Source organism: Pan troglodytes, chromosome 13 (genome assembly GCF_028858775.2).
Source record: "Pan troglodytes isolate AG18354 chromosome 13, NHGRI_mPanTro3-v2.0_pri, whole genome shotgun sequence".
Taxonomy (NCBI): domain Eukaryota; kingdom Metazoa; phylum Chordata; class Mammalia; order Primates; family Hominidae; genus Pan; species Pan troglodytes.
This window is the reverse complement of record NC_072411.2, coordinates 121,042,142-121,063,167: the sequence shown is the minus strand read 5'-3', so window position 1 is coordinate 121,063,167 and position 21,026 is coordinate 121,042,142. Positions and strand designations below refer to the sequence as shown.

The 21,026-nt window shown below is 43.6% G+C and overlaps 1 protein-coding gene across 2 annotated transcripts in view; it reads right to left on the bottom strand.

Annotated features, from left to right (window-relative positions):
- Positions 1–19,257, bottom strand: part of LOC459951 (sterol 26-hydroxylase, mitochondrial) — a 33,869-nt gene extending 14,612 nt beyond the window's left edge. Inside the window, exon 1 of one of the 2 annotated variants that reach the window (XM_001159436.7) lies at positions 18,534–19,257. In XM_001159436.7, coding sequence (XP_001159436.2) covers positions 18,534–18,788 — 255 coding nt within the window. In that variant the 5' untranslated portion in view covers positions 18,789–19,257. The remainder of the gene's footprint in view (positions 1–18,533) is intronic. The other variant, XM_063790777.1, reaches the window with a different exon arrangement.
- Between the last annotated feature and the right edge of the window lie 1,769 nt (positions 19,258–21,026).

The following is a 21,026-nucleotide window of genomic DNA, read 5'->3' as shown; positions in this document are numbered from 1 at the left end:
TTTTCTCATTTCTCTAAAATATGCATACACTACTTCTGCAAGTTATTTCAATTCTAAATGGCATTTTCTATTAAATGTGGTATATAGCCACAAAATTAGCATGTAATCGTAACTCATATTTATGTGATTTTTTTAAAGGTAATTTTTATAGGAAAAGAAAGTGCTTGTCTCATGGTCATGTGTTTTTATTTATTTGTTTATTTATTTTTATTTTTTTGTGAGCCACCACACAAAATAACACTGGCTGACTTGGAGTGTCTTATCTTTATTTCTTCTACCAGGCTGTGTTACTTTGCCATAGCACCGTTAAGACCTTCCATATAAACAAAGGCTTGGACTCAGCCTTCCCTGAGCCTTGAAGACTGATTGCCCTGTGATCCTCCTGGAACACCGAAGAATGGGAGGCCCCTCCCACTCTTCACTGGCCTCCCCATCTTCCTCAGAGGTGTCCCAAGACAGCTTCTCATCACCTCTCAGGTTCTGAGATATGGACTTTCTGCCTTATTCTCCCTCAGAAAAGAGTCGCAGAACATAAAACCCCTTGGCTGCGATCTAGCAGGAGTTTCTCAGCAATGGAGGTACCCCACAACTTGCATTGCAGTCATCTGTCTCCTTGTGTTTTGGAAAGATCTTACCCCCGTCAAGATGAACAGGACTAGGGCAGAAACCCAAGTCCCTCCTTCTCTAAGGAGGATCAGAGGCTTTATGCACTGATCAAGGTGTGCTGGGGACTTGATGGCAACCACAGTTGTCGAACCTGTTCAGCCTTTTCCGACACTGGGCACAAGTCATTGGGGCACCGAGAAATACCCATGGTTATGGTCAAAAAATTACTTTAACTGGATTTGGAAGAAACTCTCAGATTGGACAGTGGACTGATGTAATTTTGTGGATATATTAATAAGGATTCTCCAGAAAAAAAAAAGAAACAATAGGATGTATGTATATAGGGAAAGATTTATTTTACAGAATTGGCTCACATGATTATGGAGGTTGGTGTGAGGTTAGCCGAGAGAAAGGAAAAATAGACTCAAAGTCAGGCAAGCAAGTTTTTGTTAACCTGCCGGCTGCCCCCTTAACAGTCAGAGAGGAAGCAGCCCCAAACTTACAGAAGGAGGGGTTTATATTGGGGAGGGGAGTTCGAGGCAGTTCTTTGGTATGGCCGCATCCCAAGGTTGTTTGCTGGTTAATTTTGCCACATATCACCTTGTGACGTTTATGGTAGCAGCTAGATGAACAGGAACTTACAGGAGGGTGTAGGTAAAGTTTGTTTATGCTTCCCATGACCTCCCCCTGTGCCGTCTGGATGGTTTGTAATTGGGGTTTCCTTATCACAGCAAGGTCTGATAAGTGAAGTCTGCTGGCTTCACCGCGGCGCGGCGTCTAGATAAGGGCTTAGAAACATAAAGAGGCTTGGGGGAAGGGTTGGCAGCATGGAGAAGAGTTGCAGAGCATTAGGGGGAGGGGTGGGCAGCACCAAGAAACTTTTTGGGGCAGTTTGTCCCTAACAGTTGGCAAGTATAAAATCTGCAGCACAGGCTGGCAGGCTGGAAATTCCAACGGAGGTCAATAATCCAATCTTGAATCTGAAGGTGGCCTGGAGGCAGATTCATTCCCCTTCTAGGGACTTCAGTCTTTTTGCACAAGGCCTTCCACTGCTTGAACAAGGCCCACCTACATTACAGAGGGTAATCTGCTTTACTCAAAGTCTACCAATTTCATGGGTTTGTTTGTTTGTTTGTTTTTTGAGATCGAGTCTCGCTCTGTCACCCAGGCTGGACTGCAGTGGCACAATCTCAGCTCACTACAATTTCCGCCTCCCGGGTTCAAGCAATTCTCATCTCTCAGCCTCCCAAATATCTGGGATTACAGGCATATGCCACCACGTCCAGCTAATTTTTGTGTTTTTAGTAGAGACAGGGTTTCGCCATGTTGCCCAGGCTGGTCTCGAATTCCTAGACTCAAGTGATCCATCCGCCTCAGCCTCCCAAAGTGCTGGTATTACAGGCATGAGCCACTGCACCCGGCCTAGGCTTGCTAAATGTTTTAAGGTTCTAAACTGCCTTTTGGGTTTTGAGAACTATTTGACTTGCCTACTTCACAATTGGTAAGTGGGACATATGGAATTAACCACACCCTTAATTATGCTGGAAGGATTCAAACCTTGGCTACACCTAGCACAAAAAACAATTTACCAGGTTTTACATTAAAGTTAAAATTGCCAGGAGTTACCATTACAACGTGTAATTGAAACAACTGAAAATAGATTTATATGCAAGGTGTGTAAGAACAACAAAATGTATTTTTAATAAAAGATTATAAGAAGGCTGGGCATGGTAACCCATGCCTGTAATCCCAGAACTTTGGGAGGCCAAGGCAGGTGGATCACCTGAGGTCAGGAGCTTGAGACTAGCCTGGCCAACATGGTGAAACCCCATCTCTACTAGAAATACAAAAAAATTAGCCAAGTGTGGTGGTGCATGCCTGTAATCCCAGCTACTCGGGAGGCTGAGGCATGAGAATTGCTTGAATCCGGGAGGCAGAGGTTACAGTGAGCCGAGATCACACCACTGCACTCCAGCCTGGGCGACAGGGCGAGACTCTGTCTCAAAAAAAAAGATTATAAGAAGGCATGAAAATGTAAATTCTTGCCTAGGGTTAAAAGATTGTTTTAAATTAGATAAGAAAAGCTAAAAATTCAAACAAGTAGTGAAAGGATTATAAAAATTAATCTTGCAAAATTCTGTGTGTGAACATATTGACTAAATTCCAAAGGGTATTATATGCTTTTTCTGTAAATTGAGCATTGAAATAAAAGCACAAGGATACTCTTAAGGCACTAATCTGCTCTTTAGCAAAACTTGTGAAGGGTTATAAAAGGCTTTTTGCTTTTAAGTTTCTGAGTCATCATTTTGGCAAAATAAATAATTTATGATAATCTGGAATTCTATTTCATAACATCAGGTGTTCTAAACCTCTAACATATTTAACAGCCTTCCCAATATCAAACTTCAGTTTCAAAATTGTCTTTCCTGATGCATGGCTTTTTGGATGGTTCAGAGGGTCTCTGGAAAAGGTAAACAGGATAATTTGTCATGTTTAGAGATTGCCAAAATAGTGTTTGATCTTCTTTAGGTTATACCTTGGTGAATAATGCTGATATATGCTCCAAAATTGTATGGGATCTCGGAAATTCTGATGTCTGAGTATATGCTATCAATCATAATTAAGGCCAGGTGCAACGGCTCATGCCTGTAATCCTTGCACTTTGGGAGGCAAGGTAGGTGGGCCACCTGAGATCAGGAGTTCAAAACCTGCCTGGCCAACATGGTGAAACCCCATCTCTACTAACAATACAAAACATTAGCCAGGTGTGGTGGTGGGCGCCTGTAATCCCAGCTACTCAGAAGGCTGAGGCAGGAGAATTGCTTGAAACTGGGAGGCAGAGGGAGATTGCAGTGAGCCAAGATCATGCCATTGCACTCCAGCCTGGGCAACAAGAGCAAAACTCCGTCTCAAAAAAAAATTATAATTCAGGTTGTTATGTTAAGTTATTGTAAACCAGAGATAACCAGACTTCTTTGTCAATTGTGTTTCTAACTGTAACTACCCTGGGAATTTTGTTTTTCACAGACAATTGTCTTGTTTTACTCCTTTTCGAAAGACGGTTTATAGTAAGCTATAGGACTTTGACAGGTGTTCTCAAATGCAGGTTTCTGATAACTTTGGATATTGCGACATTGGAATAAAGGAAGAGCTGAAATATTCACAAATATCAAGCAAAACAAGAGCTAACTGAAAGAACTCAGGAAACTGAAGCATGTCTTTTTGACTTTTGCTTGTAATACTGCTGATCCTTGTTTTGTTTTTCAGAGTCAAAGAAACTTATTTTGAATTATTTACAGCCTTAATAATTGAGTAAGCTATATGCCCGTGAACAAAACTTGAAGCATGTTTGTTTCTCTCTGCCAGGTTCCTCTAGAATTTGGAAACTATCTGTGAGTTGTTTTTTGTTTGTTTGTTTGTTTATTTGTTTTTGAGACAGAGTCTTGCTCTGTTGCCCAGGCTGGAGTGCAGTGGTGTGATCTCGGCTCACTACAACCTCTGCCTCCCGGGTTCAAGTGATTCTCCTGCCTCAGCTTCCCAAGTAGCTGGAACTATAGGTGTGTACCACCACGCCTGGCTAATTTTTGTATTTTTAGTAGAGACGGGGTTTCACCATGTTGGCCAGGCTAGTCTCGAACTCCTAACCTCAGGTGATCCATCCGCCTCAGCCCCCCAAAGTGCTGGGATTACAGGCGTGAGCCACTGCACCCAGCAGAGTATTCTTAATTTATGGCAATATAGTTGTTTGCATCAGTGCAATAAGAATCCATTTTTCTTTTGCAACAGGATGCAATTGGAGAAACTGTTGTTTTACCAAGGCTTTGACTAGAAAGGTATGCTTCCCTTTAAGGAGTCAAGCTCGACTTGCCAAGCCAATAAAAGCCCCTTTTGGAAAAGAAACTGGCCTTATACCCTCGACTACACAGTCCCTGTACAGGGTTCCTGACCCGTGGTCAGTAAAGAATGTCACTTTCTAACAGGCCCAGGAGCTCCGAGTTTATCTTGGGACCTTAAAGGAGAGGATCACCCAACTCACAGGTATTTAAGGATACCAACCCATGGCTGGGCTCAGCTTTAAAAGGTCTTATCTGAGCTTCCTTTTGGAACAGAGTTCCATCAAAGCCAATCTAAAAGGCCTATGTAGAAATAATTATTCTTGCTGTACTTTATGCAAATAATCAGGCCAAGTATAAGACTAAAATCTACTTTGCAAACAACTCAGTCCTATATGATTTTTTTTTTAACAAAAATGAGGACTGGAGAGAGAGAAATTATGTTTCAAAACTTATACATTTGTAATTAAATTCTAAACTCATTCATTGTTCTTAAGTTTTTGCCTACATTTTAGACTAACCCTGCCTGCTCCTGTGAACCAACCAGCAATCTTTGGCTGCAGCTCAGATGGATAATGTAAAAATCTGGGTCAATATTCTGGTTCTGAGCAATTATCCTGCAAATCCTGTCAGGTGATAGGAATAAGTAGGATGCCCATCACTTGGAGGTTTCCTTTTTGGGAAAGGAAGACCAAGGGAGCTAACCAAAACCAGGCACCATGCACCCAAGTCTTAGCAAGCATAACCATAGCCACCAGTTATCTGGGTGTGTCACAAGACATCCCTTTCTCTCCCTTGTTGCAGGAGGACTCGATTCCACAGTTTCACCTTAGCATTTGGCTTATGATAAGGAGTCCATGCAACACCCCCTGAGACACAATTTTGTCCCAAACTCAATTCCAAGCTTCGGGTCAAAGCCCTAGGAAAGAAAACTGGATCTACAGGATCCAGAGGCAGATGATAACAGAGGTTAAAAGGCACAGCACAGGTGAGCATGGCTAATTCCTGCTGATTAAGCCAAGCCTCTCATTTCATGGATAAAGTCATGCTAGTATCCGTGGCATAAATGAGGTCTAGGGAACTCCAAGGCTACTGACACTAGTGGGAATAGAGACATAGGTGAGAGTGGATAATTCCTATTCTCTAGGCCCTCCCTGCTTCATGGGTTCAGGCCGCTTTGACACCCATGGGTGGCACCCTGTCGCAGTTGTCAGGATTCAGGGATGCAAGGATGGAAGAGGGAAAGAGAATACTCTTCCTTCTCTTCTTCATGTACCCCAGATATTTGCTAGGAAGAGAAGGGAACCAGAGATGTCTGCTCCTCTCTTTTCTAGATGAGTAGCCATTCTTCTTCAGTCTGTACCCTTTCAAATGCATCCTGAACCCCTAGGACCCCTTTGAAAAGGAGCCTTCTTTTTTCTTTTCTCCTCCTCTGTCCTCTCTTCACTGATAGGTAATTGTGGCTCTGTACTACAGGACACTCCCCTCAGATGCATCCTCCAAACTGGGAAAAGTTAATTTCCCAAACCTTAAACTGGCTGGTTCAGGATTGGGCTCAAGGGAAGGGAACCCAGAAGCCCAACACGCCGGCAAAAGGGTAAAGTTTTTTTTAACCAGTCAGGATTTTGGCCTCCCTCTCCCTGGGCAAACTGGTAAAAGGCCTTGGGATTTTTGAGCTGACCTTACCCGCCCTTTTCTCCTTTTGATACATGTTTTCTAATAACCTGGTTTGTCTCTTCTCACCTTCAGGCCATCAAACTCCAAATGGTCATGCAACCAGAGCCTCTGACAATGGCCCGTTTTGCCGGGGACCCTTAGGCCTCTGAGGGAGATATGACTGCCATTTTCCCAAAACTATGCCCGCTGTCAGCAGGAAGCAGTTAAGATCAATCTTCATCCTTATCCCAATCCTTATTCTAATGGCAGTTAGAAGTACTTCTTTAGAGTGGGGAATGAGACAGCCAAGTAAAAAGAGGTCCCTGGAGAAACTCCGACTGGTCCGCGCACTGGGGTGGAGCCTCGGGAGGTTTACCCGTTTGCAGAGGGAGGAGCTTGTCCTCTCCTGTACCAGGGTGGTAACCTGGGGATTCAATCTGTGAGATGGGGGCCTGTTAACAGGCACCTCTCTAGCTTTACTGAATTTTTTTCCTTTTCACCCAATAAATTCCATTTTTCTCACCCTTCTATGTGTCCGCGAGCCTAATCTTTCCTGGTTGTGTGACAAGGACCCCATTTTTAATTGAACTAAGAAGAAAGTCCTACAACAGCCTGGCCAACATGGCAAAACTCTGTCTCTACTAAAATACAAAAAAATTAGCCAAGCATGGTGGCGCATACCTATAATCCCAGCTACTTGGGAGTCTGAGGCATGAGAATTGCTTGAACCTGGGGGCGGAGGTTGCAGTGGGCCGAGATGGTGCAACTGCACTCCAGCCTGGGTGAAAAAGTGAGAATAAGTCTCAAAAAAAAAAAAGAAAAGAAAGAGAAACTTGGGGAAAATGTGAAACAAAAGGTTTATGGAAATGTTGTGTGGTTTAAAAGATGACAAATTTGATCAATGTATTTATGAAGTTTTATTAAAATTAGTTTTAATATGATAATATACTAATACAAAAGTGAAATATTTCTCTTTTGGATAAAATTTTCTGTAGTGTTAATAAGACAGTAAAATATTTTTGTTCACTTTTTACATAAACTGCAACAAGAAAAAAGAGAGAGGAAAGAAGAGATTCTGTCTCATGCTGTCTTATGTCTTTTGATTGTTCGGAAAACTGAGTCTCCTTTATCAAAGAGTACAGGTTTTTTGTTTTTAAGTATCTTTTAGGCCAGGTGGGATGGTTCATGCCTCTAATCCCAGCACTTTGGGAGGCCAAGGTGGGTGGATCACCTGAGGTCAGGAGTTCAAGACCAGCCTGGCCAACATGATGAAACCCCATCTCTACTAAAAATACAAAAATTAGCTGGGCATGGTGGTGCATGCCTGTAGTCCCAGCTACTCGGGAGGCTGAGCCAGGAGAATCACTTGAACCCAGGAAGCGGAGGTTGCAGTGAGCCGAGATGGTGCCATCACACTCCAGCCTGGGCGACAGAGTGAGACTTTGTCTCAAAAAACAAACAAACAAATAAAAAGAATCTTTTAATTATCACTTTGGTTAAATGAATGACTATTGTTTTATGGTGACCTGTGATTCTATTTTGGTCAAGTGTTTTAAACCTTTGATATATTTGTCAGGCTTCCCAAAAATCAGATTTCAGCTTCAAAATTAAGTCTTTTTTGACCTTTAACTTTGGGATGCTACAGAGGTTCCCTGAAGCATCCAAAAGAGAGGTAAACAGAATTATTTGACATGCTAAGTTACATGGGAAGCATTGTCAAATTAGAAACAATGTTTAACCTTCCTCAGGTTACATTTTAATGAATGTTATTAATATATGTTCCAAAATTGTATGGGATTTCTAAAATTCTAATGTATATTTATATTATTGTAGGCCACAGAAATATCCAAATTTCCTTGTCAGTTGTGTCATTAACTATGACTATCTGAAGTCATTTCCCCAATTAATTGCTTAATTCTGATGCAGTTTATGAAAATTTCACAAACACGCAAAATCCTAGAATATGATGTCTTTAAGGAGGTTCATGAAAGGACAGAAAGAACCCTGAGAAGCACTCTTGAATTATTTTAAAAGGTTATAATAACTTTAAAATCATATATTTGGACTGGGTAAGAATTCTTGAAACTTCAGTGAAGAAACTGACTGGTTTATAAAACTGCTAACCCAAGCAGAACAAAAATTAATTAAATACCAGAAAAAACACCTTGCCAGATGTTCATGCTAAATCATCCAGTGCTGAAATTGTTTAGATATACAGTTTGAATGAACTCCATGTTCTAAGTCAAATTACCTATGATAACTTATCAATTATTAGTGCTATGCACCTAAATTGGAGAAACAACTGGTATCCAAGAGGATATAAGTCCAATGTTAAGCATGGACTCACAGAGAACCAGGACAGCCACCTTGTCCTTCCTGAGTCCTTAAAGCTTTTTTTTTATTAAAAGTTCTGCATTCCATAACTCATCATGAAAAACATAAAATGATCCAAATTAAATGTGTGTGTGTGTGTGTGTGTGTAGTGACTTCTACATTGCTAAAATAGTTTATGACCAATATTTGGTTTATCAAACCCATATTCCTGGGAAGACAATCAAAATTTCAGGTACATTTCGCTAGCTGATGGGACATTTAAACATTTATAGAGGGATTTCATTCTATTGTCATTTTTCAATGCAGGTCATCTGGTTGTATAAAAGCTTTCCCACACAAGAGGACTGATGTTGTAACAGTAGCTCATCATGCCACCGTGTATTTTCACCAGGAAAAGAAAGCTTTTCATGGTTCACTGACTGAGGACATGAAGCCCTTCACAATCTAGAACCCAAAGAGTAGGTCTTCTGAGAATGTCACAGAAAGACTGCACTTGCCATCCATACTGCATCAAGACTTTGAGACCTTGAACCTCGGGTTCATAATCTCATAACTCAGAAGGGTCCCTCCACATACTTGGAACTGTACACCCATTAGAAACCTTAAGGTAAAGCTAACCAGGGAAGTTTCTCCCCAGAAGAAGACGGTATCCTTGATGTAGACTTTTTCCCAAGATCACAGATCAAGACTTCTTTACTATCACGAGACTCTTATCTTTCAATTTTTTCTTTGTTTATGCCCCTACGAATAATAGAAGTGAAAAGGGGGTCTGTTGTGTGCACTCATGGGGTGTACTTTTATTTGTGAAAGATTTTGCAGCCAGCCTTATTACATGGATAACCTTATGCCTTGATAGATGGAAGACAAAGGGCCAATGTAGGTGGGAAATTTTAATGACACATACATTGCCTCATAGTCTGTCAGAAACAGAGCACTGGTCCACTCCTGTTAACCTACATCATGGTTTAAAAAGATCATTGCCAGGAGGTCTTAACTCTTCTCAAAGGGCATCATGTATTAGGTCCTTTTTTCCATGGTTTGGAGTAAATGAGGCAATGATTGGAAATTTATCCCTCAGCTGGGTGCAGTGGCTCATGCCTGTCATCCCAGTACTTTGGGAGGCCAAGGCGGTTGGATCACTTGAAGTCAGGTGGTCAAGACCAGCCTGGCCAACATGGTGAAGCCCCATCTCTATTAAAAATACAAAACTTGGCTGGGCACAGGGGCTCACACCTGTAATCCCAGCACTTTGGGAGGCTGAGGCAGGCAGATCACGAGGTCAGGAGATCGAGACCATCCTGGCTAACACAGTGAAACCCCGTCTCTACTAAAAATACAAAAAAAAAAAATAGCCGGGAGTGGTGGCGGACCCCTGTAGTCCCAGCTACTCGGGAGGCTGAGGCAGGAGAATGGCGTGAACCCGGGAGGTGGAGCTTGCAGTGAGCCGAGGTCGTGCCACTACACTCCAGCCTGGGCAACAGAGCGAGACTCCATCTCAAAAAAAAAAAAGAAAGAAAGAAAGAAAGAAATTTATCCCTCGTGATAGGCTCTCTAGCAGATTCTACTGTAAAGGATATGGTTACACAACAGACTTAAAATTCTCTTCTGAAAGTTATGCTAAATAATAGAATTGCTCTAGATTACCTGCTGGCTAAACAGGGAAGTATCTATGCAGCTGTTGGCACTTCCATCACATCTGGTATTTTAGAGATTCAGTTGTAGGGGATTAACAAAGAGACTGCTTACTTAAAGCAAGTAGAGTCTTTAGCTGATTCTTTGATCTATTTGATTTTAGTTGGTTTGTTTTATGGGGAACCTGGCTAAGGAGCATAGTCCAAACTCTAGGTATTATCCTCTTGATAGTCATAACAGTAGTCTCCGTGGTGCACTGTATTCTCTCAAAAGTTTTAAATGTTTGCATGCAGCCATCTCTAGAATGTCAAATGGTCTCTCTTCAACTGGAATGAAAAGAGCTAAAAGATATATGTGACCATGAGAGGCACCATAACCTATGAATGATGTGCTGAGACCAGAAACACAAAATGAGGTAACTGAGAGCAGTGCTAAGGCCCTAAGTTTTGCTCATACTCTTACCTAAGTAAGAAACTGACCAAAAGAGGAGAAATTGGAAACAAATTATGGGAGGCCATTGTTTTCGACTAAGCTCATGCACTAGCCTCCAACAGACCACACCAAACCAAAATAGAGTCATTTATGCTAAATGTGACATAATCAAACTAAGACTTTAAGGAAACAAATAGATCCTAGAACAGACTAAGTTTTGTTTTTCTTCTGTAAACAGGACATCCCACCATAAGGAGGTACCCTCTACTCTAACCTTCACAAAAAAATAACCTGAAGTCCTTGTTCCCACCTTACAAAACCCACTGCTCTGCTATTTCCCAGTGGGTTCCAAGACCAAATAAATACATTTACAATGGTGATAATGACATCAATGAGTAAAGTCTTGGTCATCCTCTAAAACTGAAATAACCGAAAGTGGGGAATTGTTAAATCAAGTTCAAGTTTAGCCTAAAGCTGCCTCCTTATATATTAAGTTTGGCCTAAAGGTTTCTCAGCACATTACAAACTATAACGTAAATGGAGTTGTATACAGACTGTAGCCTACTCTTGGGCCAATCACCAAGTTTTGGCCAATCAGAGGTGGCCAACTGTTCAAACTGTGTTCAAATTAGGCTAATGCCAAGCTGTAACCAATCCGGCTGTTTCTGTACCTCACTTCCATTTTTTGTATGTCACTTTCCTTTTTCTGTTCATACATCTTCTTCCACCACATGGCTGCACTGGAGTCTCTGAGCCTACTCTGGCTCGGGACGCTGTCTGTTTTGTGAATTGTTCTTTGCTCATTTAAACTCTGTTAAACTTAATTCAGCTAAAGTTTTTCTTTTTCAACATGTTCTTTCCATCTCTTAGCAAGCAATAAATATTAATAGATCTGTCCCTAACCTTTTTAATGGCTGCATGAAATTTCATCATATGGATGTACCATAATTTAATTAGTTCCCTACTATGGGACATTTAAATCATTCTAATTTTCCTGACTACAAATAAGGCTGCCTTGAATATTCTTGCATGTCTCTTTGCCTACAGCAGTTTATCTGTAAGGGCAAATGCTAAATTGCTATGATTCATTCTGGCAATGTAATTGCTAAATTGGCATAACTCACACATATTTCACCTTAATACTTAGTTTCATATTCCCATCTCTGAGGCTTTTGGGCCATGTTCCCTGTTCTGCTACAGCCTCAAGGACAACTTTATAGATGTCTACCAGATGGCCCTGAAAAACACTTAAGTCCAGTCAAGGTAACTGGACAATAATCTCTGGAAGGCCTGATGGTAACATGAGTGCTAGGGAAGAAAATCTATCTAATCAAAGGTTTTTGTCAAACTGAAGAAAGAATGTGTTAACAGAATGGGAGTGGTGTTTACAAAATCCAGAAGAAGGAAGCCAAATAGGAAGAATTTGGCAGCATTTATCACTCACAGTCCAAGGGAGAGAGATAATTAACCTAACGGAGAGTCACCAGAGAAGTACATTCAAAAGGGTTTCTCCAAGGCCTAGATGGAATTTTCTTCCATACGATTCTACTCCTTTAGTTCTGGGTCCTTCCAAGCTGTTCAGTAATGTAGTTAATAATTTCTCTCCCTAGGTACCTGAATCCTAGGAAAAGGGTGTAGTGGATTAAAGATAGCTACAGATTCCTTGACATGCCTCCCATTAAGAGGTGAAGTCCATGTCTCCAGGATCTCAGTGGGCTCTGTAACTGCTTTGATGAGTGGAATACAGTGGAAATGATACTGTGCTGGTTTTCAGGCCCAGGCCTTAAGAAACTGCAACTACTACTTTCCGTCTCTTGGAACATTCACTCTGGGGGAAGCCAGTACATGCAAGAAGTCCAAGTGTTCTGAGACCACCATGCTGTAAGGAAGCTCAAGCCAGTCACATGAAGAGAGAAAGATAACCAGCTGTTCTGGCCAAACCAGGCCAGGCACAAAACATGCAACTAGAAAACTCATCTTGGCCATTCCGGCTCCAGAAGATGTGACATGGCAGCTAAAAGCCAGACTCAGGGCCCAGACATATGGCCTCACTTGAGCAATCCTCTCCATTTTGCCCATTTGAGCTGAAGGTCCACTCCATCATGAAGCAGAGATAAGTCATTTCCACTGTGCCCTGCCCACATTCCTGACACACAAAATTATGACTATAACAAAATATTTGTTGTTTTAAGCAACCACGGTTTGGGATAGTTTGTTATGCAGCAATAGATAACTAGAACAGAGAGTTCTAGTGCAATGGAGTATTATGATTCCTGGGAGGCTTGACTTCCTGTCTTAGTCGTTTTGTATTGATATGACAGAATATCTGAGGCTGGGTAATTTATAAAGAACGGCAATTTATTTCTTACGGTTCTGGAGGCTGGAAGGTCCAAAGTTGAGGGGACTGTATCTGGTTAGGACCTTCTTGCAATGTCATCGGATGGCAGAAAGCAGACGGGTAAGAGGGCATGTGGGTATGGTGGGGAGGGAGGGGTTAAAATAATCTTTTATCAGTAACCACTCCCATGATAACTAATCATTCAGAATCATTCCAATCATCTCTTAAAGGTCCCACCTCTCAACACTGTTGCATTGGAGATCAAGCTTCCAACACATGAACTTTAGGAAACATTCAAACCATAGCACCTCCTCATTATATAATCATGTTGGGCACTCCAGTCCACACATTTGTTTCTCTGGATTTGGCCAGTGTGGGTCAGTCCCCAGTAATCTGCCCATGCTGAATGTGTTGACAACATTTAGTTTCTGAAACCTCAAACACTGAGAACTGAAGGATCAGGCTTGTTCAATTTGCCCACCTCCCTCATTGTCTTTTCTTCACTCTATATTATGTCAAACAACCCAGATCAGGAAGCTGGGAAGAAGAGTGTCACAAATAAGTTTACCATCAGATGTATCCACTGCTCAGTACCACTCATGGCACCTCCCCTATGCCTAAGACCGTGACTGGCACTTGGGGGAAAGAGGTAGGAAAGACATAGGCCCAGCCCTCACAGCTTCACAGCCCAATCTCTAAGCCATATAAACAAGTGATGATAAGAAACAAGATACATGATGGCCAGGTACAGTAATTTATGCCTATAATCCCAGTACTTTGGGAGGCCAAACTGGGTGAATTGCTTGAGCTCAGGAGTTCAAGACCAGCCTGGGCATGGTGAAACCTCTTTCTACCAAAAATAGAAAAATTGGCCAGGAGTGGTGGTGCATGCCTGTGGTCCTAACTACTTGGGAGGCTGATGTGAGAGGACAGCTGGAGCCCAGGAGGTCAAAGCTGCAGTGAGCCATGATCGCACCACTGCACTCCAGCCTGGGTGACAGAGTGAGACACTGTCTCAAAAAAAGAAAAAAGAAAGAAAGAGAAATATGATAACATAAAATGACACATATGTACTTAGGACATTGGGGCACCTGGGGGGATTAAATCATTAATCTCCTGGGCACTGGGGGGCACAGGAAGGGTCACCAAGCCAGGCAGTGCACAAAAAGAGCTACAGAATAGATATCTCATAATTCTCAGGATCAATATGTTTGAAATATATTAATTTGCATAAATGCAACATATGTTTACATTCCATTTTTCCAGCATTCAATGTAATTTTTATTAGGAAAGAGAAAGGCACTGGCATTGGCATTTATGTAGTATGACTTTTACATGTCCTAATTCCTACCACACTCCCTTAAGTGCTACAATGCTTCTCAAAGCTGATTTTTATTACTTTTATGTGTGCTAATGCAGTTTTTGACAACTGAGGGCACAAGGGACATTGTGGTTGGCTGTTCCTACATCCATTGCCGTCCTCCCCTTTGTGTGGCAGACACCTGGTTTGGGTGGGAGGGACCCTAATCCCAGCTTGAGGGTGAACCTCCACAGAGGTAAGCTAATTAGGGTATGTCTATCTCCACCTGGCCACTATCGTGGTATCATGGATAGGCAATTAACCCAGGCCAAGCCAGTCAACCAACTCCTGCAAGACAGCTGAGCCAAGGGAACTGCAGAAAAACAGAGCTGCCATTTTTTAAATTTAGAGATGGGGTCTTGCTATGTTTCTCAGTCTGGTCTCAAACTCCTGAACTCAAGGGATCCTTCTGCCTCAGCCTCCCAAGTAGCTGGGGGACTGTAAGTTTGTGCCATCACACCCAGCCAAAGCTGTAGCTTTGATGACTTCCTGAATCTCTAGAATAAATACACCTGAAGGACACTCAACTATTGGTGTTTTCAGTTCTATGAGCCAATAAAGCTGCTTTATAGTTTAAGCCAGTTTGAGTGGCAACCTAACAAATTCTAACTGATACAAAGTGAGTAACTGAAACACATTCTCTAATTTTAAAAGGTTATTAACTGAGTTTTATAGATGTACAACACTCCTCTATTAACTCACACTAGCCACATGTAATGGGAAGGGCTAATGTATTTCCCATGGGATGGCCCAGGTTCGTGTGCCCCAAGATCTTTGGGATACAAGGACTGAAACCAGGTGGCTCTGCTATATCCCAGCCCTAGACTCTCCTTTAAAAAGCCATACTTCCTGACTTTCCCCTGCTTCCTCTTCCTCATCCTAAAGCCATCTAGAATTTCTTTGGTTAGTTACTGCTCTAGACATCAACCTAAGCAAATCTGCCCCTAAGAAATCCTTAGTTCTCACCCTTGAGGCATTTACTGGGTCTCTCCCATTTCTAGAGGTTAAACCAAGCAGAAGAAGTTAACAGGAGTCTGTTTTCTTGGCTTAAAGCAGGGATCCCCAACAACCGGGCCACAGACCAGTACTAGTCTGTGACCTGTTAGGAACCAGGCCTCCCAGCAGGAGGTAAGCAGTAGGTGAGTGAGCAAAGCTTCATCTGTATTTACAGCCACTCCCCATCACTCACATGACCACCTGAGCTCTGCCTCCTGTCAGATCAGTGCTGGCATTAGATTCTCATAGGAGCACAAACCCTATTGTGAACTGCATATGTGAGGGATCTAGGTTGCACACTCCTTAAGAGAATCTAATGCCTGATCTGTCACTGTCTCCCATCACCCCCAGATGGGACAGTCTGGTTGCAGGAAAACAAGCTCAGGGCTCCCACTGATTCCACATTATGGTGAGTTGCATAATTATTTCATTATATATTACAATATAACAATAATAGAAATAAAATACACAATAAATGTAATGCACTTGAATCATCCCAAAACCATCCCCACCACCCCAGTCCATGGAAAAATTGTCTTCCACAAAACTGGTGCCAAAAAGACTGGGGACCACTGGCTTAAAGGATCTGGGTTCACAAGAAGTGATTTCAAAACCATCTCTCAGTATTTTGTGACCTGCCCCCTGTCAACCTGAAATAATCAAAAGAATCAGAATCCAGTTTTAAACATTTTATTCAAGTGAAAAGCTGGGAATAGCCATTTGGGAAGCACACACTCCAGAAAAATGGGATCAGTGCTCCAAAGTTAAAAGTTAAGTCCTTGCTTATATAGACAGGAAACAAAGTTTCATAGGGTTATAACATTTTCTACACAAGGCTGGTTTATGAGTTACAATTTAATTAGTTATCATTTGTTTTCTTTTCCATGTGTCTCGTTTTCATTTCCTTTCCAATTTAAAATAGTGTAGTTAACATTTCTTCTTAAAGCAATGCGATAGGCATGAAATCTTTGCATGAGAAAGGTAAAAGGAAGTTAATCTATAATGAAGTTCAACAGTGAAGAGGGAAGGCATCTTCCTTGGCCTCCTGTAGACATTTACAACATTTTCAAAACAACAGAGGTAAAGAAAGTTAATCTAAAATCAGAGAAACAAAGGTCACAGCTGCTTAGGTTACAGCAGCCTGCTTATGTGACTTGAGTGCCATAATCACATAATCACATTCCCCTAAGGCTCAACATATTTTAAAGTTCCAACAGCTTAGGTTTTGAATTATTTATTTTCACACCCCCAAGTCTCACAAACATGAGCCCAACAGGGAAGATTGCAGGAGAGACAGCAGCCACCAGGACAGGGCAGAGGATGCAGCCCTGGTTGTAGTCAGTTTTGCCCTTCGTTGCCCTCAGAGTCATCTTCTCCCTCATCCTCAACCTCCATTCCAGCTTTCTCTGGAGTGTGGCTCAGATCTGCCTCTCCATCCTGGATCCTGCCACGCCTGAGCCTTCATCACCTTAGACCCTCTGCACCTCTCCTACTACACACACCACAGCCTGGACAGTGTTCCATGCAGGCCGTCTTCACCCCATGCTTGCTCAAGAGCTCACCATGGCCCCTCAGAGGAACCAGGGCCCTTATCTTGATCTTCAAGGCTGTCCTCAAAGGCCAGTCCTGTCCCCAGTCCCCACAGCTCCTCCTCACTTTTGACTCCTTCCCAGCACAGACACATGACCAGCAGATGGTTGGCTACCCCAGCCCAGGACCAGCCTACTCCTATCAGTCCCTGACAACCAAGTGTCCTTGTGGAGGCACCCCGAATCGAAGCCCCCTCCCTCTTCCCCAACCTTACAACAGCTTCTCCCCCAGAGTTCTCTCTGTGAAGTTAACTTTTTGTTGCTTTATCTCTTTGTCCTCCATCTTCTTCAGAGGAGCATTTAAGCCCCATGAGGGCAGAAGCCTCATCTCACTGAATCCCAGTACTTGGAACCATGCCTAGAACATGGTAGGTGCATTCATATTTGTTGATAGTCATTAGGAAGATAGATCCTGTATGAACCCCTTTGGTTCATTCCCTAAATCCTCTCCAACATTGGTCAGTGTTGGGTTTTCCGGTCTCTGTCAGTGAGCAGTGAGCTGTTCATCCCTGCCTCATTTCTGTGTTCTGCTGTATAAAACTTTCTTATTAGACATTGGTTTTCTCCCCCAACACCACTAACCTGAACACAGACTACAGGCTGATTTCTTTTTTCTTTCTTTCCTTTTTTTTTGAGACAGAGTTTCGCTCTTGTTGCCCAGACTGGAGTGCAATGGCGTGATCTTGGCTCACCACAACCTCTACCTCCCTGGTTCAAGCGATTCTCCTTCCTCAGCCTCCCGAGGAGCTGGGATTACAGGCATGCACCACCATGCCCAGCTAATTTTGTATTTTTAGTAGAGATGGTGTTTCACCATGTTGGTCAAGCTGGTCTTGAACTCCCGACCTCAGGTGATCTGCCTGCCTCGGCCTCCCAAAGTGCTGGGATTACAGGCATAAGCCACCGCGCCCCCGACCCTTTTTTAAAATTTTATTTGTGAGACAGAGTCTCATTTTGTTGACCAGGCTAGAGTGCAGTGGCACGATGTCGGCTCACTGCAACCTTCGCCTCCCAGGTTCAAGCGATTCTCCTACCTCAGCCTCCCTAGTAGCTGGGATTACAGGCATGTGCCACCATGCCCGGCTAATGTTTGTATTTTTAGTAGAGATGGGGTTTCACCATGTTGGCCAGGCTGGTCTCAAACTCCTGACTTCAGGTGATCTGCCCACCTCAGCCTCCCAAGGTGCTGAGATTACAGGTGTGAGCCACTGCACCCGGCCTCAGACTGATTTCTTAATAACAAAAAGTACCTTTTCCTTACTGTCTGTGAGTTTGCTTCCACGATCTGAGAAGCAGCATTGTGTTTTCCCCTAAGAGGAAATTAACCTTTTAAATAACCAAGAGGTTTCTATAATCCTCCTGAAGTTATTTCGTTTGGAAGAAGTCTGTGGTAGCCAATATCAGCCCAGAATTAGTGATTCCATAATATCTGTCAGCTTACACACTTGCCTCTGCCACTCTCTTCCCAAGACAGCTCCCTTCTCAACCTCTGCTCACTGTAAGTCCGGCGTCCAGATCCCCCACTTGCTGGTGCCGTCCTGATTTACGCCCTTCCTCGTCCTGTTTATCTCAGCTCAAAGGGCTCTGTCTGCACTTTGCACATTCTCCCTACAGATTTCCAGTTTATGACCATAGCCTCAGTGGGTCCCCAGCTGAGTTCCTGCAGCCTTCACTTTCTGTCCAACGTCTCCTCACCTCTAGCCTCTCTGTTCCGGTGCCCATTCCCATCCCCAGGACGCGATGCCCCCGCGGGTTACCTGTAACTGGTGCAGTTGCAGGGCATAGCCTTGAACGAACAGCTGAAAGAAGAAGCGCAGCTGTCCTAGACGTGGAATTTCCTCTAAGCTCCGTTGCCGCCGCCGGACACCAGGCCCGGCTCCAGGAGCTCCGGTGGCCTTGTCCGAGGGGAGGGCGGCAGGGATCGCGGCCTTGGCTCTGGCCCCGTGGGGGCAGAGGCCACGGCCGGCCCCTCGCAGCGCCCACCTCAGCCTCGCGCAGCCCAGCGCAGCCATGGGTTGTGCTCGCGCGCCTGCACCTTTGGGTCGAGTGCTGAGTCCCCGGACCCGCCCAGGCAGCAGTGCAGGGCGGGTTCAAAGCCGGGCGCTGGGGAGGGCCGAGCAAAGGCCAGCTAGACCCCTTCCCGCTCACTCCCTCGCTCCTCCCAGCGACGCGGGGGCTGCAGGAGAGGGACGCGGTGACTCGGGAATATCCACGGCGCCCCAACCAAGGCCTCCGCCACCGACTCCTCACCCCGCGCCCCCGAGGCCTCTCAAATAACTTTTCGCTTGGTCTGAACTCTGGGCGGGGGTGCAGCGAGATTCTTTCGAAATCGGGAAGCCCCACACTGGGATAGGTCCTCGCCCGGTCGCGGGTTCCCCACCCAAGGCGACCCTCGCGTCCTGGAGGGAACGGGAACCGGCCGCGGCTAAGCTGCCCTCGGCTTCTCCCAATGGCCTTCCGGACTGATCCCGGAGTCAGTTCGGAGCGAGGGGGGCCAGTCATCTGATCCGTGGAGGGGGGCCGCTGAACAAAGAAATCTAAATATTCGTGTTTTGTTGTTTTTTTTTTAATTCATTTCTCCCTCCACGCACCTCCCTGCCGCGTCTGCCAAGGCAGGATACTTCAAACTGCAGGTTGAGACCAGATTTCGTAGATGATGGCCAGAATTATTTTTAATAAAATGAAAAGAGTAACATAGTACGGAAAACTTACAGCAAGAAGAAAAAAAAGTATTGTCTTATGAATCCTATGTTTCATGTATATTCAAAGTATAGTTGTCAAGAAGTTTAAAAACATAACTCACGCAAATATAAAATAAATACAGGGTCAAAGATCACATTCAAGCCAGGAATGAAGGACCCAGCAGGGTGGTACAGCTGGTTCTAACAGCATTTGAAAAATTGGTGATTTACAGGCAGCCAGAGAAGAAAGGGCATATTAAGTTCAATTAGGCTGACAGCTGAGTTGCTAGGTGTGGCTTTCTACTTATTTATTCTAGGACTCCTAGTTTCTTGACTCTGTGACTGGATGTCTTTGATCAGTCTGGGGAGTTTCTCAGATATTATCTGTTCAAATATTGCTTCTCCCCATTTTTTTCTCCTTTCCCGGGACTTCAAACTGCTATATGTATGTTAGCTCTCCCTGTATCCTTCCTCTCTCTTATCCTGTCTTGTGTATTTTTGTTCCTTTGTGTCATATAGTTTGTTAATTCTCTCCTCCCCACTCCCCAGACAGAGTCTCACCCTGTCGCCCAGGCTGGAGTGCAGTGGTGCAATCCCGGCTCGCTGCAACCTCCGCCTCACGGTTCAAGCAATTCTCCGGTCTCAGCCTCCAGAGTAGCTGGAATTAGAGGTGCCCGCCACCACGCCCGGCTAAATTTTGTATTTTTAGTAGAGATAGGGTTTCGCCATGTTGGCCAGGCTGGTCTCAAACTCCTGACCTCAGGTGATCTACCTACCTCGGCCTCCCAAAGTGCTGGAATTACAGATGTGAGCCACAGCACCCGACCTAGACCATATTTTTCATTTGGTTTTTGGACAGGAAGGACAGGAGGCCATGCTTTAAAAACGTGGTGGCACACGTGATCCCAGCTACTTGGGGAGACTGAGGCAGGAGAATCGCTTGAACCCGGGAGGCGGAGATTGCAGTGAGCTGAGATTGTGCCATGCACTCCAACCTGGACAACAGAGTGAGACTCCATCTCAAAAAAAAAAAAATTATATATATATATGATCTAGTTCAAGACTTAGGAGCCATTAACGAGGTCATAATTCTCTTACATCCTATAGTGCCAAATCCTTATACTATACTTAACCAAATACCAGAAAACACCAATTAGTTCACAGTGTTAGATCATAAGAATGCTTTCTTTTGTATTCCTTTGCACTTCGACTCTCAGAATTTATTTCCTTTCAAGTAGACTAATCCTGAAACTACTATTACCCAATGGTACACCAGGACAATACTGCCTCATGACTTTAGGGATAGCCCTTGCTTGTTCAAAAATGCCTTGACACAAAAGTTAAGAAAGCCAGAGCTAAAAAGGACAGCCACACTCCAGTATGTAAATAACATCTTTGTATACAGCCCCACTAAAGAAGACTCAAATAAAAATGCCATTCAAGTCCTAAACTTCCTTAAAAAAAATCAGTTCTCTCCATCCAAGCCCAAATTTCTCTACCAAAAGTGAAATACCTGTAGTATATTCTAAACTCAGGAAAGTGGACCTTGTCCATCAAACAAAAGTTTAC